At 38.3% G+C, this 14,459-nt stretch overlaps 1 protein-coding gene across 4 annotated transcripts in view; it reads left to right on the top strand.

Moving 5' to 3' along the window:
* The window catches only part of col7a1l (collagen type VII alpha 1-like), a 65,510-nt gene that overhangs the window by 18,474 nt on the left and 32,577 nt on the right, over window positions 1-14,459 (top strand). For all 4 annotated transcript variants that reach the window (XM_044185807.1, XM_044185806.1, XM_044185805.1 and 1 more), the window contains exons 16-44: window positions 38-187; window positions 735-872; window positions 1,469-1,615; window positions 1,957-2,076; window positions 2,671-2,817; window positions 3,955-4,227; window positions 4,371-4,510; window positions 4,929-5,052; window positions 5,582-5,725; window positions 6,426-6,613; window positions 6,830-6,910; window positions 7,238-7,255; window positions 7,357-7,383; window positions 7,545-7,610; window positions 8,931-9,011; window positions 9,110-9,136; window positions 10,234-10,278; window positions 10,400-10,474; window positions 10,561-10,656; window positions 10,865-10,891; window positions 11,089-11,142; window positions 11,350-11,421; window positions 11,520-11,579; window positions 11,795-11,830; window positions 11,950-11,994; window positions 12,172-12,207; window positions 12,441-12,485; window positions 13,407-13,478; window positions 13,565-13,597. In XM_044185807.1, coding sequence (XP_044041742.1) covers window positions 38-187; window positions 735-872; window positions 1,469-1,615; window positions 1,957-2,076; window positions 2,671-2,817; window positions 3,955-4,227; window positions 4,371-4,510; window positions 4,929-5,052; window positions 5,582-5,725; window positions 6,426-6,613; window positions 6,830-6,910; window positions 7,238-7,255; window positions 7,357-7,383; window positions 7,545-7,610; window positions 8,931-9,011; window positions 9,110-9,136; window positions 10,234-10,278; window positions 10,400-10,474; window positions 10,561-10,656; window positions 10,865-10,891; window positions 11,089-11,142; window positions 11,350-11,421; window positions 11,520-11,579; window positions 11,795-11,830; window positions 11,950-11,994; window positions 12,172-12,207; window positions 12,441-12,485; window positions 13,407-13,478; window positions 13,565-13,597 — 2,567 coding nt within the window. The remainder of the gene's footprint in view (window positions 1-37; window positions 188-734; window positions 873-1,468; window positions 1,616-1,956; window positions 2,077-2,670; window positions 2,818-3,954; window positions 4,228-4,370; window positions 4,511-4,928; window positions 5,053-5,581; window positions 5,726-6,425; window positions 6,614-6,829; window positions 6,911-7,237; window positions 7,256-7,356; window positions 7,384-7,544; window positions 7,611-8,930; window positions 9,012-9,109; window positions 9,137-10,233; window positions 10,279-10,399; window positions 10,475-10,560; window positions 10,657-10,864; window positions 10,892-11,088; window positions 11,143-11,349; window positions 11,422-11,519; window positions 11,580-11,794; window positions 11,831-11,949; window positions 11,995-12,171; window positions 12,208-12,440; window positions 12,486-13,406; window positions 13,479-13,564; window positions 13,598-14,459) is intronic.

The following is a 14,459-nucleotide window of genomic DNA, read 5'->3' as shown; positions in this document are numbered from 1 at the left end:
TTATGTTATCTGTGTGTATGTACCTGCCTGTTTACAGATGATAGCAGCCTTCAGTCCCGTTACCTGGACCGCAGTGTTCTCTTCCATCGTATAGAAAACCTGAACCCACAGTCCACCTACACAATCACCATCTGTGCAGTGTACGGCAACTCAGATGGACCAGAAATCTCCTTATCTCAGCCCACAGGTACAGAACGGAAGTGAGATCTTACAGTTTATTTTAATTGATCATGATTCATCTTTAGATCTAAATAGCTCTGTGCAGCTGTGTACCCCATTGTAATTAAATGGGTAGGGACAGCGAAGTTCTTCATCCCGTGCCACGGCACCCTTGTGGTGTCTTTGTTTGACTGACAAGTCATGTACTTTGGTCTTCCTATTTTAACCACAGTTCCTGTCGTTGTCACTTGTAGTATGTGTCATTGAGTCCAAGTCAGCAGAGCTGCTATCATTTTATCACTGTCACTGTCACTGTCAAAGTTAGTGTGTTACACCAAGCTCCAAGTGCCAATGTATTACACTGACAAATGATAGGGTGTGTGAATAAAGCCACACCAGCTGATTCAGCTCAGAGATTTTGGATTGCTCTAAATTTAATGATGTTTCTATATACATTTTATGCATTATGGTTGGAATTGATTAGAATTTTGAAGAAAAAAAGATTTAATGTGATATTTGTTGTGATTCACAGTTGTAAAATAAAAAAAATTGTGTTATATGGTGTTATTTTTCAGGTGCTGTCTCAGACTCAGGGCCTATCCAGGCAGTGAGGGAGGTGAAGGTTGTGGACATTGGAGTGAACTCCTTCACCCTGTCCTGGAGGAAAACACAAGGGGCATCTGGATACAAAATCACCTGGATCCCCTTTCTGGGTGAGGGACCTCATATACAGTCAACCATGTGTGTTAACACCCTGATACTCACATACATGTGCATTTATGCACACATGTGGACACATGCATGTACCTATGTTTGCACAGATTAATGCACACTTAAAGAACAGTTTACTGCAGAATGTATTGTTCCCACACTTGGTTCTGACTGGTTGAGTTTAAAGCCAAAGCCTGTTAAAACCTGCTAAATGGACGCTTATAACCATTTAACAGTTAAATTCAATACCTACTACTACTACTTACTTAAGTGTTGCTAAGCAGTGACTTAATTTAACTCCACTTCAACAAATACATCTCTGGCCAATAACACTGCGCCCAAGTCTTATAATTGTAGGGAAACCCCTGCTGTTTATTCTGGCACCATGTTGGCTAAAATCATGGTGACATTCTTATGTCAACAAACACGCATGTAAACACAACGGGCAACATCGAGGTCAGCAAAAATGATCAAGGTCATGTCCATATATCGTACAATAAGTCGATAACATATTTATCGCAACAGGCCTATACACAACAGTTTTGTTTCACACTCTCATTATCTCTACATGCTGGGATTTTATTATTTCCTGTTCTAGGGGGTGATGAGAAGTCCCACGTGGTATCTGCTGCTTCCACCACCTTCACCATCCACAACCTGCGGGAGAGCTCAGCTTATAAGATCCAGGTGTCCTCTGTGGTGGGCAATAGGGAGGGAAGCCCAGTCCTGGTCACTGCACGCACCTGTGAGTCCTGCCTGCCCCAAACAGTGAGGAACAGTATGACATGTGCTCTCAATGGGAGATATTTATACAGTGGTATCAGAAAGGACACTAGATCTGCATGGTAGATATCCTGAGTTGAGATATCGGAAAAAGTTGGAACGGTGCATCCCTAGTGTCCATGTTTCTCTATAAACATTAATTAAGCCTTAGATTGACATGTTGCACTATATTCAGCAAAAGTAATAATCTTGAATGGTTCTGTTCTTCAACATACTGTATGAGTAAATCCATCAAATATGGCCCTTGACTTGTTTTTTGTTTGTTTGTTTGTTTCATTATCTGTTTGTTTTTTTCTGTTTCAGTGGATCTTCCTAAAGTGAATGGCTTTGCAGCTCTGAACACTACAGACAGCAGCACTATTCTGAACTGGACACGTGTGGCTGGTGTCTCTGGATACCTTCTTTCCTGGAGGCACATCTCAGGTCAGTGGCCACCCTTAATTTAGCATCATGTTAACATTAATGCAATTTTCACTCAAATAGTTAACCCAAAGAGCGCGTATAGAGCCCTGTCATAAGCATTGTTTTGTTTAAAAGTGTCACTGGTTTGAAAAATCAATACTTATTTGAATAAATTCCAAGTACAGTGTGACTATAATAGTAATAACATTTGTTGCTTGTCCCCCAGGGTCTGCAGTGGATATGTAGCATGTTATTGCATTGTGTGTTGAGTCTTAGCATAAGCACCCTTTTGTTGAAAAGGGAAATATTAAGAAAAACACAAAACCAATATTCATGTTTTATCATAAATGTGAGTTTCAGTTTTCCTTTGACAGGAAACAAGTAACAATCTGACATGAGTGAGTGACAGTGCTGTGTTGGATAGATATAATAACTTGTTATGTTTGTGTCCACTATGAAATACAGTACATAGACATAATGTATTTTATACATGCCATTTAGTGACATGAGTATTTCAATAGGGAGGCATGTTTCCTATTCCTATTATTCCTGCAAACTAAATCAACTGAAATGATTACTCTGCAACAATACGTTCTTCTTTGTGTGCTTTTTCAGTGTTGGAGATTAAAACAGAGACCCTGGGCCCTGGTTTCACCTCTTATAAGATCAATGATTTGCTGTATGGAAGAACCTATATTTTTACCATCAGACCTTTGTATGGAGAAGTGGAGGGCCCTATAAGCACGATATATCAGAGAATATGTAAGACATTACTTAAATAATGTGGCATGCTACAATTTGCTTATTTATTGCACAGGACATACGTACACTTAATATGTATTTATATTTTTCTTCTCTTCATAATGAATGTATTCTAGTTTAATACATTGATTGTATTGTAAATGCTCTTCTTTAATCTATTCTTACTACAGGGTAAATCCACACTGAATTACACAGTGTCAATGCACTGCTTTCTGTGGGTTTGAGGTTTGAACAACTGTATGTTGCACTATAATTTTAACCCCAATGAGAAATGGGGCAGCCAGTTGACTGGGGTGTGGTGCTCGAATCAGTTACCAGCTCTTCGTAAGTTCAAACTTAGCCTAGTTATAACGTTAGTGTTTAAGTGGAGATTTACACATCTCTAAATCTAACCACACAAACTAGTTCTTATGTACTATAGAGTTTCGTTGTTACTAAATGTTTTGTTACACCCTCTAACTCCCAAGTGTAACTGTTGCATACCAGACCAAATCAATTTGCAAAACTAATATTAGCTTGCTAATATATGACCTGTTAGATTGAGTTAAAAAGCTATTTTGACTAATATGAAATATGGGCAAGATAGCAGACCTGACACTTGATCAAGATCAAGAAGATTTTAAATTACATTTCACTAAAATAAGATAATATAGCTTGAATTACAAAATGTTAAGCAAATAACATTAGACTAAATGGCAAAATAGCATCAGTTAGGTTAGCATAATGAGATATTTCCCTCTCATTCTAAACTGCATGAATACTACTAACTCACATGCATTAATAAAATAAAGTAATGCCTGCATTTAAAAAGATTGGCACTTAAGTTTAACAAATCACTTGGCCCTGTAAAACTATGTTTGGCAGATTTTTCAGCTCATGATGCTACAGAGACTTCCTGTTTACATGATTGCTTTTGATTGAATCACTAGTTTAGTACATCGAGTTTCAAAGTTTTAAACACAGAGAGCATTGCACCTGCAGTTTTCTATCCTGTGTGATTCAGCGATGAGTCACTCCTTAAAATCCTTTTGCTGTATCCCATTTGTAGCAAGCAGCAATGGCTCTGTTTCCCCTTGAGACCTTTAGAGTTTGATTTAGGTTTTTTAATCAGATATGTTATGGCTCTGTGCATCTCAGTGGGACAGGATCCTCCGGTGGTAACAGTCCGGTCTGTGCCAGCCACAGTCACCCCCCATTCTCTTCATATCACGACTGCCACCATCAACAACACTACCATCACTTACGCAGCCACCAGGACCACCCGGCACCCCATTGCTGTTCCACCAACTAAATCCATAACCACCAAGAAGCCTCCAGGTCAGCCAAGTGTCACTGAAGCCAAAGAGACAGGAGTCACCTCCCTTCGATTAACCATATTCAGTGCAGAGACAACAACGCCACCAAGACCAGGTATTTCAGTGAGATGACCTGCAGCTTAAATAAGAAATAAAGTGTGTGCATAGCTTCTACATGATCAAACAGAGTATTGGCTTATTATACACATTAAATGGTGAAAATGTAATTAAGGTTTGTGTGTTTTTGTGTTTTGTCAGTGTGTGGTAAGGCCAAAGCAGACATAGTATTCTTAGTGGATGAGTCCTCCAGCATCGGCGCTAACAACTTTATCAAGATAAAGGACTTCATATTCCGGGTGGCCACTTACTTCCCTGTCATTGGTTCTCAGGCCACACAGGTTGGTCTCTCAGAAAAAGCTTTCTTTATTCTTATTCCAGCTTGATATTATGGTGATGATATGGCTTGAGGTTTATACTGTACTTTGGCCTCTTTGCCCATAAGTTTGTTTAGTGTAGTAGGACAATTACAAGCTGGACTGGATTGCAGTGATTTAAAATGATAATAGTGCTGCAAGGTAGCAAACTGCTCGAGCGAGTCTCTTGTGCTGGCCAGTACCATTAGCAGACAATGTGCAATTCTTTCACCAAGTGGGCAGAATCTGTCTCAAACATGGGCAGAAAGGATAAATAAGGCACAATGCCACAAGGCTTGTGTTTGACTAAGTAAAGCAGAATTATAGCTCAAAGTTGCATCACATTCAATTTAGCCAAGATGATGTTGTTATGATGATGTGTATTTTCTCCATCTTCTCTCAGATAGCCGTGGTTCATTACAGTGATGAGCCTCGAATTGAATTCCGTCTAAATGACTTCAAAGACAGAAGCTCTGTGCTCAGGGCACTCAGAGCACTACGTTATGGAGGGGGCAACACCAGAACAGGTTAGTGACACTCAGACAAATGTGCACGCTTCTTTGCTTCTGTTTGCCACCTGTCATCAGATGTCAGATTATTCCTATAACACTTTTTAGGTCCTGCTGTTGACATCACAGACTCATGACAGCTGTCATGCTGGTGGACAGAAAATATGCTATTCTTGGTCCTAATGTATTTATACTGATTGCTGATCAATGTTATCAATAGCACCTTCAACAGTTTTTTTTTTAATCTATTTTATTGGTTTATTATTTTAATCTTTCTATTTCTATTTCTGGTTTACATTAGTCTCAAATTGTTTTGCTGTTTATATTTAAAATTTGATTATATTAAACTTTGATATATTGATAGAAGGCATGCATTACTTACACTCCTCTAGATAGTGCACGTCCCTAGCGACATCACTGCCGGACCTCAAAACAGTGCTTTTCAGACAAGTAAATATAGTCTACCAGCATTTATCAGAGCAAAACTCTCCCAAAAGTTCACAGTCCACAAAAATCATTTTGTCTTAATACGTTTGTGCACCCTCAGGAAAAGGCATCAGCTACGTTCTGCAGGAACTGTTCAAGGAGTCTCTGGGGATGAGGCAGGATGTGGCCCATGTTCTGGTTCTGATTACAGATGGCAGGGCCCAGGATAATGTGGTGCCACCATCCAGAATTGCACGTGCTCTGGGTCAGTAAAAGTCTGCAAAATGGTGTTGCTTATGACAAGTTTTACTGTAGCAAATCATATTTTTTATGAATATGTGATAAGCAAGACTGGGCAGAATAAGTAGGAGTTTTTGTTTGCTGTTTGCAAACACACGATTCAAAGTTGGCCCCTCCTCCCTGTCTCAACGGGCGAGAGAGAGAGAGAGAGCTAGAGAATGAATGAAGAGAGGGAGCAAAGCAGTGAATCAGATAAATAAAACGTTATTTTCTAATTGCTTCACGGAGGTTACGTTCTAAAGCACAAATGAAATCGCCCACACCTCCGCACAACCCTGTGGGAAAGACCCGCATTGAATGCAGCTGAAGCCAGGCTTCATCCTGTCTCTCGGAGACCACAGAGACAGAGACAGAGACAGCGATGCAAGTCCCGACCTCACACCTTGCACGCTGTTATTGGCTGGGGGCTACACAACACTGCCCAAAGGTTGACGCCCAGAAACATCCCGAACAGAGCAAACTAATAAGAAACTAAGAAAATACAGGCAGAGAGCAGGGCCTCTGCAGATACAGACACCGCCACACACTTCTAGTAAGTGGTGATTGAGAGGGATTGTTTTTGTGTGAGTCTATACATTGTTTTTTTAGGAAAATCCTACTTATTCTGCCTTTAATACCTGAAGGTTTCGCCTGGGTTATCATGTTTTGAATCTGTTTCTCTCTAGGTGTCAGTGTCCTGGCAGTTGGAGTTTCTAATGCAGACATTGAGGAGCTGAATAAAATAGCAGCACCCACCAGCTACAAAAATATCTTCTACTCACCAACCTTTGATGACTTCCCTTCCATTGAGAGAGAATTTATCAATAGCATCTGTAGTGAGGAACTCCTCTCTGAGTTCAAACTACATGATGAGGCAAGACAAAAACAAAGCAAAACTATTGGCTGTCTCATTATTTTCTTTCTTTGTTATTACATTGAGATATGTATTGAATTGTAATCAGATAGCTCTCATACTCACTATACTAAAGTTGGTTGGGCATGCATGGTGACCCCGTATTACATAAATGTAAATGTAAGCACTTTTTTAATGAAAACTCACAAAAAGACTTTTCCTCGTTTCCATTTTCAGAGTGCTCAGTTGGACACCCCGACTGAAGACCCGAAGGGGCTGCTAAAGCCTCAGGGTCCCTGCCCCTCCGAGTGTGTGAAGGTTGGTACTTCAGACACAAAATCCTCCTTCTCCTCCCCCCGCCACTCATCACTGTCATCATCACTGTCATTATCATATTAGTCATAGCGCAATCAAATGTGTGAGAGGGTACAAATCACCACATGACATGGCAATTTAATATAAATACACATAAATATTGTTATTGCTTTTTTTCTTAGACAGCATATTTGCATACTGGTTTAAATTCCACTGATAGGTGCTGACATTAATCTGAACTTCTCACATTAACAATGTTTTGATTACTGAGCTCTTTATTAATCATCAACTATTAATCATATTAATCATATTAATTGTTTGTTTACTCAGGGCCAGAAAGGGGAAAAGGTGAGTTAACTGAAATGTGTTAAAGATTAACTTGATTTAAAAATGTATGCAAAAGCAGTGTTACTTATTTTCAGTATTCTTTCATTCTTTCATTCTTTCAGGGCGATGGTTTGGGTCTTGGAGGTCTGGTATGTTAAATTTCCTTCTCTACATTATGGCACCTGTTAAGTGAAAAGCTAATACTTTGTTCCCACTAGGGCATTTTCATACATTCTCTATATATAATTAAACTTTATTATCTTTAATATTAACTTTTGGAATAACCAGTAGTCTTTGTTTGTTTATGTAGAGATTTAGGCAAAGCCCTGGAGAGTATGATCCTTTCACGTCTTCCAAAGGAGAGAAGGGAGAAAGGGTAAGAATAAACATACACACACACACACACACACACACACACACACACACACACACACACACACAACACACACACTACCACCATTGTCATCATCATTGATAATCATTTTTTGTCAAAATTACCTTACCCATCTGTTTGGCTGTATCTGTTGTACATTTTATTATACACACAGGATGAAGGCACTATGTCATACACGCAAAAACATAAAAGAGTTTGTTTTTTTTTAAATGGGGGACTTTGTGCACTGCCACTACTACAAGTTTCTACTGTAGTGGGGTCATTGATGAGCAGTAGCTGTAATTACAAATCAAGGGAGACTTGGCCAGTACAACGGCATTAGTCACAGTCACTGACAGGAAGGCTAAAGTATATCACACAAACATGAACAATAATAAAACAAGATGGCGAGGCAGTAAGTCAGTTTCTTAAAATTAGTCCAGTGATTTTCATCATCCATCTTAAGGTGTGTCTTTTTTTTCCTTTTACTTTTTGAAGAAGATTGTTCCATTCATTCACACGTTCATTCTGCATGGGCCAAGGGTGCTGCAAGATTGGTTTATTTCCATTTTCTAACAAGTACATTTTTATACTGTATTAAATTTTTATCAAAACAGAAGCAAGAAACAATAAACATAAAAATTAAAAACCCTGTTAAATATGCAGGTAATGCCGCAGCTAATGACATGACAGCTAACAGTTGCAGGTCGTCGTAGTAACGAGTATTGCAATAAAATAAAAAAAACTGTGTAAAAAATATTTGGGAATTAATGTCTTAATGTCTTAATCTGCAGATTAGAGCCATAAAGACACAAACGTTATGCGAAATGGAAGCAACCCAGGATGGCATTATATATAAAGCGAAGGCTACAACATCTTCATCATGTTGAAACACAAATCTCTACCCTGTCTTTGGTATTGACAGATTCACAGGTGAACAGATGTTTGGAGATCTACAAACTATGTTGGGTGTATCTGATTTAGAGAGCAGATGTGCATTATTGAGCTGTTCAGTTTTCAGGTGGAAGAACATCTTCAGAAATATGTACAGATTGGTTAAAATAAGAGGTGACCTATAGTCTGTTTACTGTTATTCATTCCTTGAGTCAGTTACAGTAAATGTTAATGTTAATGTCTATTTGATGCACTGTCCAGGTCCAGTGCATCAAATAGACAAACAAATTGTCATTGTTGTAATTACATTTTCATTTTCACTGTATCCAATCTCATATCCCTGCTGTGGCTGTATGGGTGAGTGTTGCTTTGCTGTGTATGTCTATAATTTTATTTTCCAGCACAGACCATAGTGTTTTAATATGACAGGGACCCCCCGGAACAGATGGTGTGCCTGGGTTGCCAGGACGACCAGGGAGAACTGGACCCCCAGGTTCTGCCGGCCAACGGGTAACTAAATTCAGAAAAAACAAAACCTCACACTGACCTGGTTAGTTTATTTCATTTTGGCATGACTCTGAAAATTATATTTGTTTTTGTTTTTTCAGGGCCCTACAGGTATTCCAGGTGATATGGTAAGATCAAAATGATAAGTAAAAGTATGGAGCATTACGTTGGATTAGCTGGCTAAAACTCAGATGATATAAACAGATGATATAAATGTGATGTCCTGTCTTTGAATGTGGCCCTGGACCTTTACCATGTATCACCTGTTCCCTTTGCTTTCCACTGTGGACTTAATAAGTCAAAACTTCAGCTTAAAGGTCCAGTATGTAACATTTAGGAGGAGCTATTGGCAAAAATGTAATATAATATTTATTAAGTATGATTTCATTAGTGTATAATCACCTGAAAATAAGAATTGTTGTATTTTCATTACCTTAGAATAAGCCGTTTATATCTAGAGAGGGAGCGGGTCCCCTTTCATGGAGGTCGCCACGTTGCACCGCCATGTTTCTACAGTAGCCCAGAATGGACAAACCAAACACTGACTCTAGATAGGGCTGTTTGCGTTTTTCGTGAGTTTTGCAGCCACCATAGTTTCTCCTACACGCACACGCACTACCCTACAGGGGAGGGTGAGGCGAGCGGTATTCAAATTGCAAACTGCAGTTTCATCACTAGAAGCCACTAAATCCTACACACTGGACCTGTAGTTCAAGGGAGAGAAACGGTAGCCAAAATAACGTAGTCAATTGATATTTGGAGTGTTATTCATCTGCATTTAGCAACTTTTATTTTGTCCTTTTAACGTCAGACAGAATTTTATATTCACCATTAAACTTTCTTTTTTTTTTTAATTTGGGCATTTTTGCCTTCACTAGATAGAAGACAGTAGAGAGGGGACAGAAAATGAGGGGAAAAGGTCTAAGGATATAGGGTGTTGTATGCTGTACAGATTCTAAAGCCCTTTTACAAGCAAATCTGTGATTTTAGGCTACGTATATTTATTTATGACATTAACTTGACTTGAGAGAAAAATGGGGGTGACATGCAACAAAGATTCCCAGAATTGCGATTACTTTACATGGTCAACATTAAACCCCAAGGCCACCAGGATGCCTCACCATTAAACTTTTCAATGTTCTATGCTTCTATCAGAATAATGAATTGGTCAATATTGTTTATACGTGAATCTAATAATCACTCTTCACGTTTCTTTCCATGGCAGGGTCTGCCTGGACTCACTGGTCCAAAGGGACAGAGGGGAGAGAGAGTAAGTCTAACATGTGCATTTAATTTAGACTGATTGTTTTCTGCTGAAATTTGAGCTCATGACACAGTTGACTACTGGATTAATCTACTTTTGTCAATGGGATTTTTTTTGTGTTTCTTAGGGAGAGCCTGGATATGTCATAGCTGGCACGGATGCAAATTTCGTTCCTGGACGAAAAGGAGAGCCAGGATCTTCAGTGAGTCCTCAAAAAAAAAAATATTTTAGAGTTTTTTCGACAGTTAATTTCAGGACAACTCAAATATTATTCACTTGATGTTATAGGGTCCCCAGGGACCTTCTGGTGTACCAGGGGTCAATGGAGCTCCGGGCCTACCTGGCCAGTCAGGACCACCAGGGTCACCAGGGATATCTGTCAAGGTAACATGGATCATATTTAAAGTAAAAAGAACTCTGTAACAGGTTAATGATGTCTCACTGTTTATGATATGTAATATATAAGGTAATGCATACTTTTGGGCCTTAACCCCGTATTGCAATGAGGATTGTTTCACAGTATAAGTTTCACGGCATTACGTCATGTAATGTCAGACCGACCACACATGTTTTTACTGTTTGCACTTTGTAGGGAGATCGTGGGGAGCCGGGAGTAAAGGTAAGTATGAAGGCTGCTTTGCATCCCTTTATAGCCTTTTTAAAAGGTTGCACAGGAAAATTAAATTTACAGCATATATATCATGCATCATGAAGTTTGTCTATTAAACCTAGTTGTAATGACTCAGAATTAGATGTTATTAGTTGTGAAATATGCATTGCTTCATTTTTATCTAATACTTTCATCATTTTTGAAAGGGTTTACGTGGGAAGCAGGGTGTGAAAGGAGACAAAGGAGAGTCGGGAAAAGATGTAAGTGTGTAGTTGATAAAATTATTAGAAGTGGCAAAATACATTGCAAAACACAAATGAAAGTTTATTCGGGGTTGCCTTCTGAAAAAGTAATTTGCATAATTTGTTTTATTACTAAAAAGTTATTTTCTCTCTTCTTTGTTTCTTTCTTGCTGTCTCTCACACACAAACTCTGATATACATGCACACATATGCAAACTATTGTAGGGTACTGCAGGGTTGCCTGGTCCCATTGGCATTGATGGGGTGCCAGGTTTACCGGGTCAGAAAGGAGAGAAGGTACAAGTGTTAATAAATCAAGAAATCACAACTTTTGCACTTGACCACTCTACTAAAAATACATGAATTTAAGTAATGGTCATATTCCTGTTTTGCAGGGTGAAGAAGGAATTGGCATACAAGGTATTCAAGGTCCTCGTGGAGATCCGGGAGAGAAGGTAAATCAACCATAAGTATAGAGTATTATCATTTTATTTAGAGTAGAATACAAACTTCAGTCACATTTCTGAAATTAAAAAGCCATCTAAGATGTCTAGCATAGTGAGAACAATAAGGTAGTTGTCTTGTGGGACAAATTGTTAATGTGGAACAGGATTGCTCTGGATTCATGAAATCCCATTTTTGTTTCAGTGTTTGAACTGTTGTTTTGCAGGGAAATATTGGCTTAACGGGACCAGTTGGCCCAAAGGTAACAAACGTGAAAAATACATTTGAACATGAGGTAGTCTGCTTACTCTTAATGTGTTATGTTAAAATCATAAAACCTGATTTTTAGAATAATATTTGCTATATAATTTATCTTTTAAGGGTGATCTTGGAGAGCAGGGCATCCAAGGAACCATCGGACCTCGGGTGTGAACTTCATCATTATCTTCTGTTCAATAGCTATTGATGACTTTCTGTATATTTTTCCCTCAAATACATATGACTTAATTCCAGCTTAGTTTAATGAGATGAAACCAAACCTGTTTGATTAGGGGTGAATATTGTGTAAGAATCAGTGATGAAAGAATTTCTTTTTACCTGCAGGGAAAGAAGGGATTCAAAGGGGAGCAAGGGGACAAGGTGAGTTCATCCCACACACATGTCCACACTGTCTTCATTAGGCTGAAAATATTTGCTTTATAATTAATATGATAAAGTGAAAGAATCAATTTAATTCAGTCAAGAGTCAGGATAATAGATGTTTGAATAACATTGGCGTCACACCAGAATAAAAATGTGTGTATGTGAGTGTGTGCATGCATATGCATGCAGTTTTCAGTGTTAAATTAACAAACACATTTTTGTCTTCTTAGGGAGAGCGAGGAGAGATGGGACCAATAGGACCACAAGGACCCTCAGTGAGTGAGGATTACATTTTACAGAATGTGGCCTAAATTGAGAATACACATATATATTGTACACATTTTATCTTCTTCAGGATGACATTTTGATGTACTGAATCTAAATAGTCCTTACAAAAATGTAAATATATATAGAAATATATATATATTTGCATTCTGCCTGCACACTGGAACGCATTAGAATGTCCCACTAAACCAACATAATCCTAATAGCTTTCACTTACTCACCTGAGCATATTAAAAACTGCTTTCATCAATTCATTTTTGATTACAAAGAAAGCCAGAGGCAGATGCAATATATTTATTTGGGAACAACTCTGAAAACTCCCAAAAGCTGGTGAGACACTATTTAATAACTGTTTTCTAATGTCTCCAAACAGACATTTATATTGATGAATGAACAAATGAGGAAACTGTTTTGTTCTGGGTTTTCAAGATTAGGCTCTATCAGAGATGGTTATGATTACATATGATCATGAGCCAAATTGTCAAACCTCAGTGGGTATCTTTTGCAAATGTGCTATTTTGTCCTGCATCACGGATTTTTAATTTGAGGCAGCGTAGCCCTTTGGAAGAGACTATCACAAAAAATGCCGTCATGAGGACCATCTTCCTGTCTTTTGTTATACAGTTTGCGTTTTTCAGATCAAAAGGTTTAGCTTTGAACAGAACAGCTAATAAAGTGCTGGTTAACAGAAGATAGCAGAGAGTGATGGATATTGTTTATAGGGTATTTTAGAATTTATGATAGCTGAAAGTAAATTGAAAAATAACACTATAGAAATTTGTTTTGATTTGTCAGTTGGCAAAAAATATAAAGTAACAGCTGTTGGCAGAAAGGCTTAGAGTTAACTATCAATCATAACAGAAACATCAATATAGAATTCAGAAGTATTTGTGTTACTTTGATTTTTCTAGGGCCTGACGGGGCCATTGGGGTTAAAAGGAGAGGAGGGTCCAAGAGGAGCCCCAGGAGATCCTGCCAAGGGTGTAAGAAAACGATTTCACTCATTTTAACTTTAGACATAGAAGCATTTGATACTCACACTCAGTCTTCTTTTTCCCCGTCACAACAGATAATTGGCCCAACTGGAAAAAAGGGTGCCAGGGTAAGTAACCAAAGTCAGATTTTTTTACTTTTATTTATCCAGGAAAAAGTTTTCCATCACTGTGATTCCCATATTTTTACACACCTCTGAGCTATGTAGCACATCTACATTCTTGCAGATCCCAATTTTTGTTTTACACACAATTCTTAGTTGCAACTAAGGTAAGCAGAGAATAAGGCAAATGTTAAAAGTATTTCTTATCACGTTAAATATTAGAAATGTCACTTATTAAATAAGTTATTATTATTAAGAATATAACACTCAAACATCAGGACTGTGTGTGTGTGTGTGTGTGTGTGTGTGTGTGTGTGTGTGTGTGTGTGTGCGCGCGCAATTTGATCAGATTTGATTGACAGTGGCCTGGTAACATAAATAAATACATTGCTAAACTCTGATTGGTGCATGAAAATATGTGACCTCACACTTTTCCAGATGAGCCCCACCCACTTCAAACCAGTGAGATGAGCACAGACAAAACACAAATACAGAAATCCCTAATTTGAAATCAAAAAACCCAATTTTAGGGCCTTTAAGAGAAGAGGTACCTAATATTATGGGACATATTTCTCTACAAGATTAAAAAGTGTAAGCTCTCAATACTTAATAACCTAGATTAACTAATTTAGTGTGACGGATCCTTGAAGTTGAAAAGGGCCTGGACCTATCTGCTGAACATCCAATGATAATTAGTGCCTATTACAAACTGTTAACACATTAAAAACTGAGTTTGAGTTCAGCTCACTAAGTTCATTCTTGACCTTGGAAACAGCAGCTGATGAAACAATCTCACCTGAAGGTCAGTTTAACAGCTTTCAGCTTTCGATCATCTCACATGATAATCATCAGCAGATGGAATTTTCCC

Source organism: Siniperca chuatsi, linkage group LG23, assembly GCF_020085105.1.
Source record: "Siniperca chuatsi isolate FFG_IHB_CAS linkage group LG23, ASM2008510v1, whole genome shotgun sequence".
In the NCBI taxonomy this organism is placed as follows: domain Eukaryota; kingdom Metazoa; phylum Chordata; class Actinopteri; order Centrarchiformes; family Sinipercidae; genus Siniperca; species Siniperca chuatsi.
This window is presented reverse-complemented; position numbering and strand designations above follow the sequence as displayed.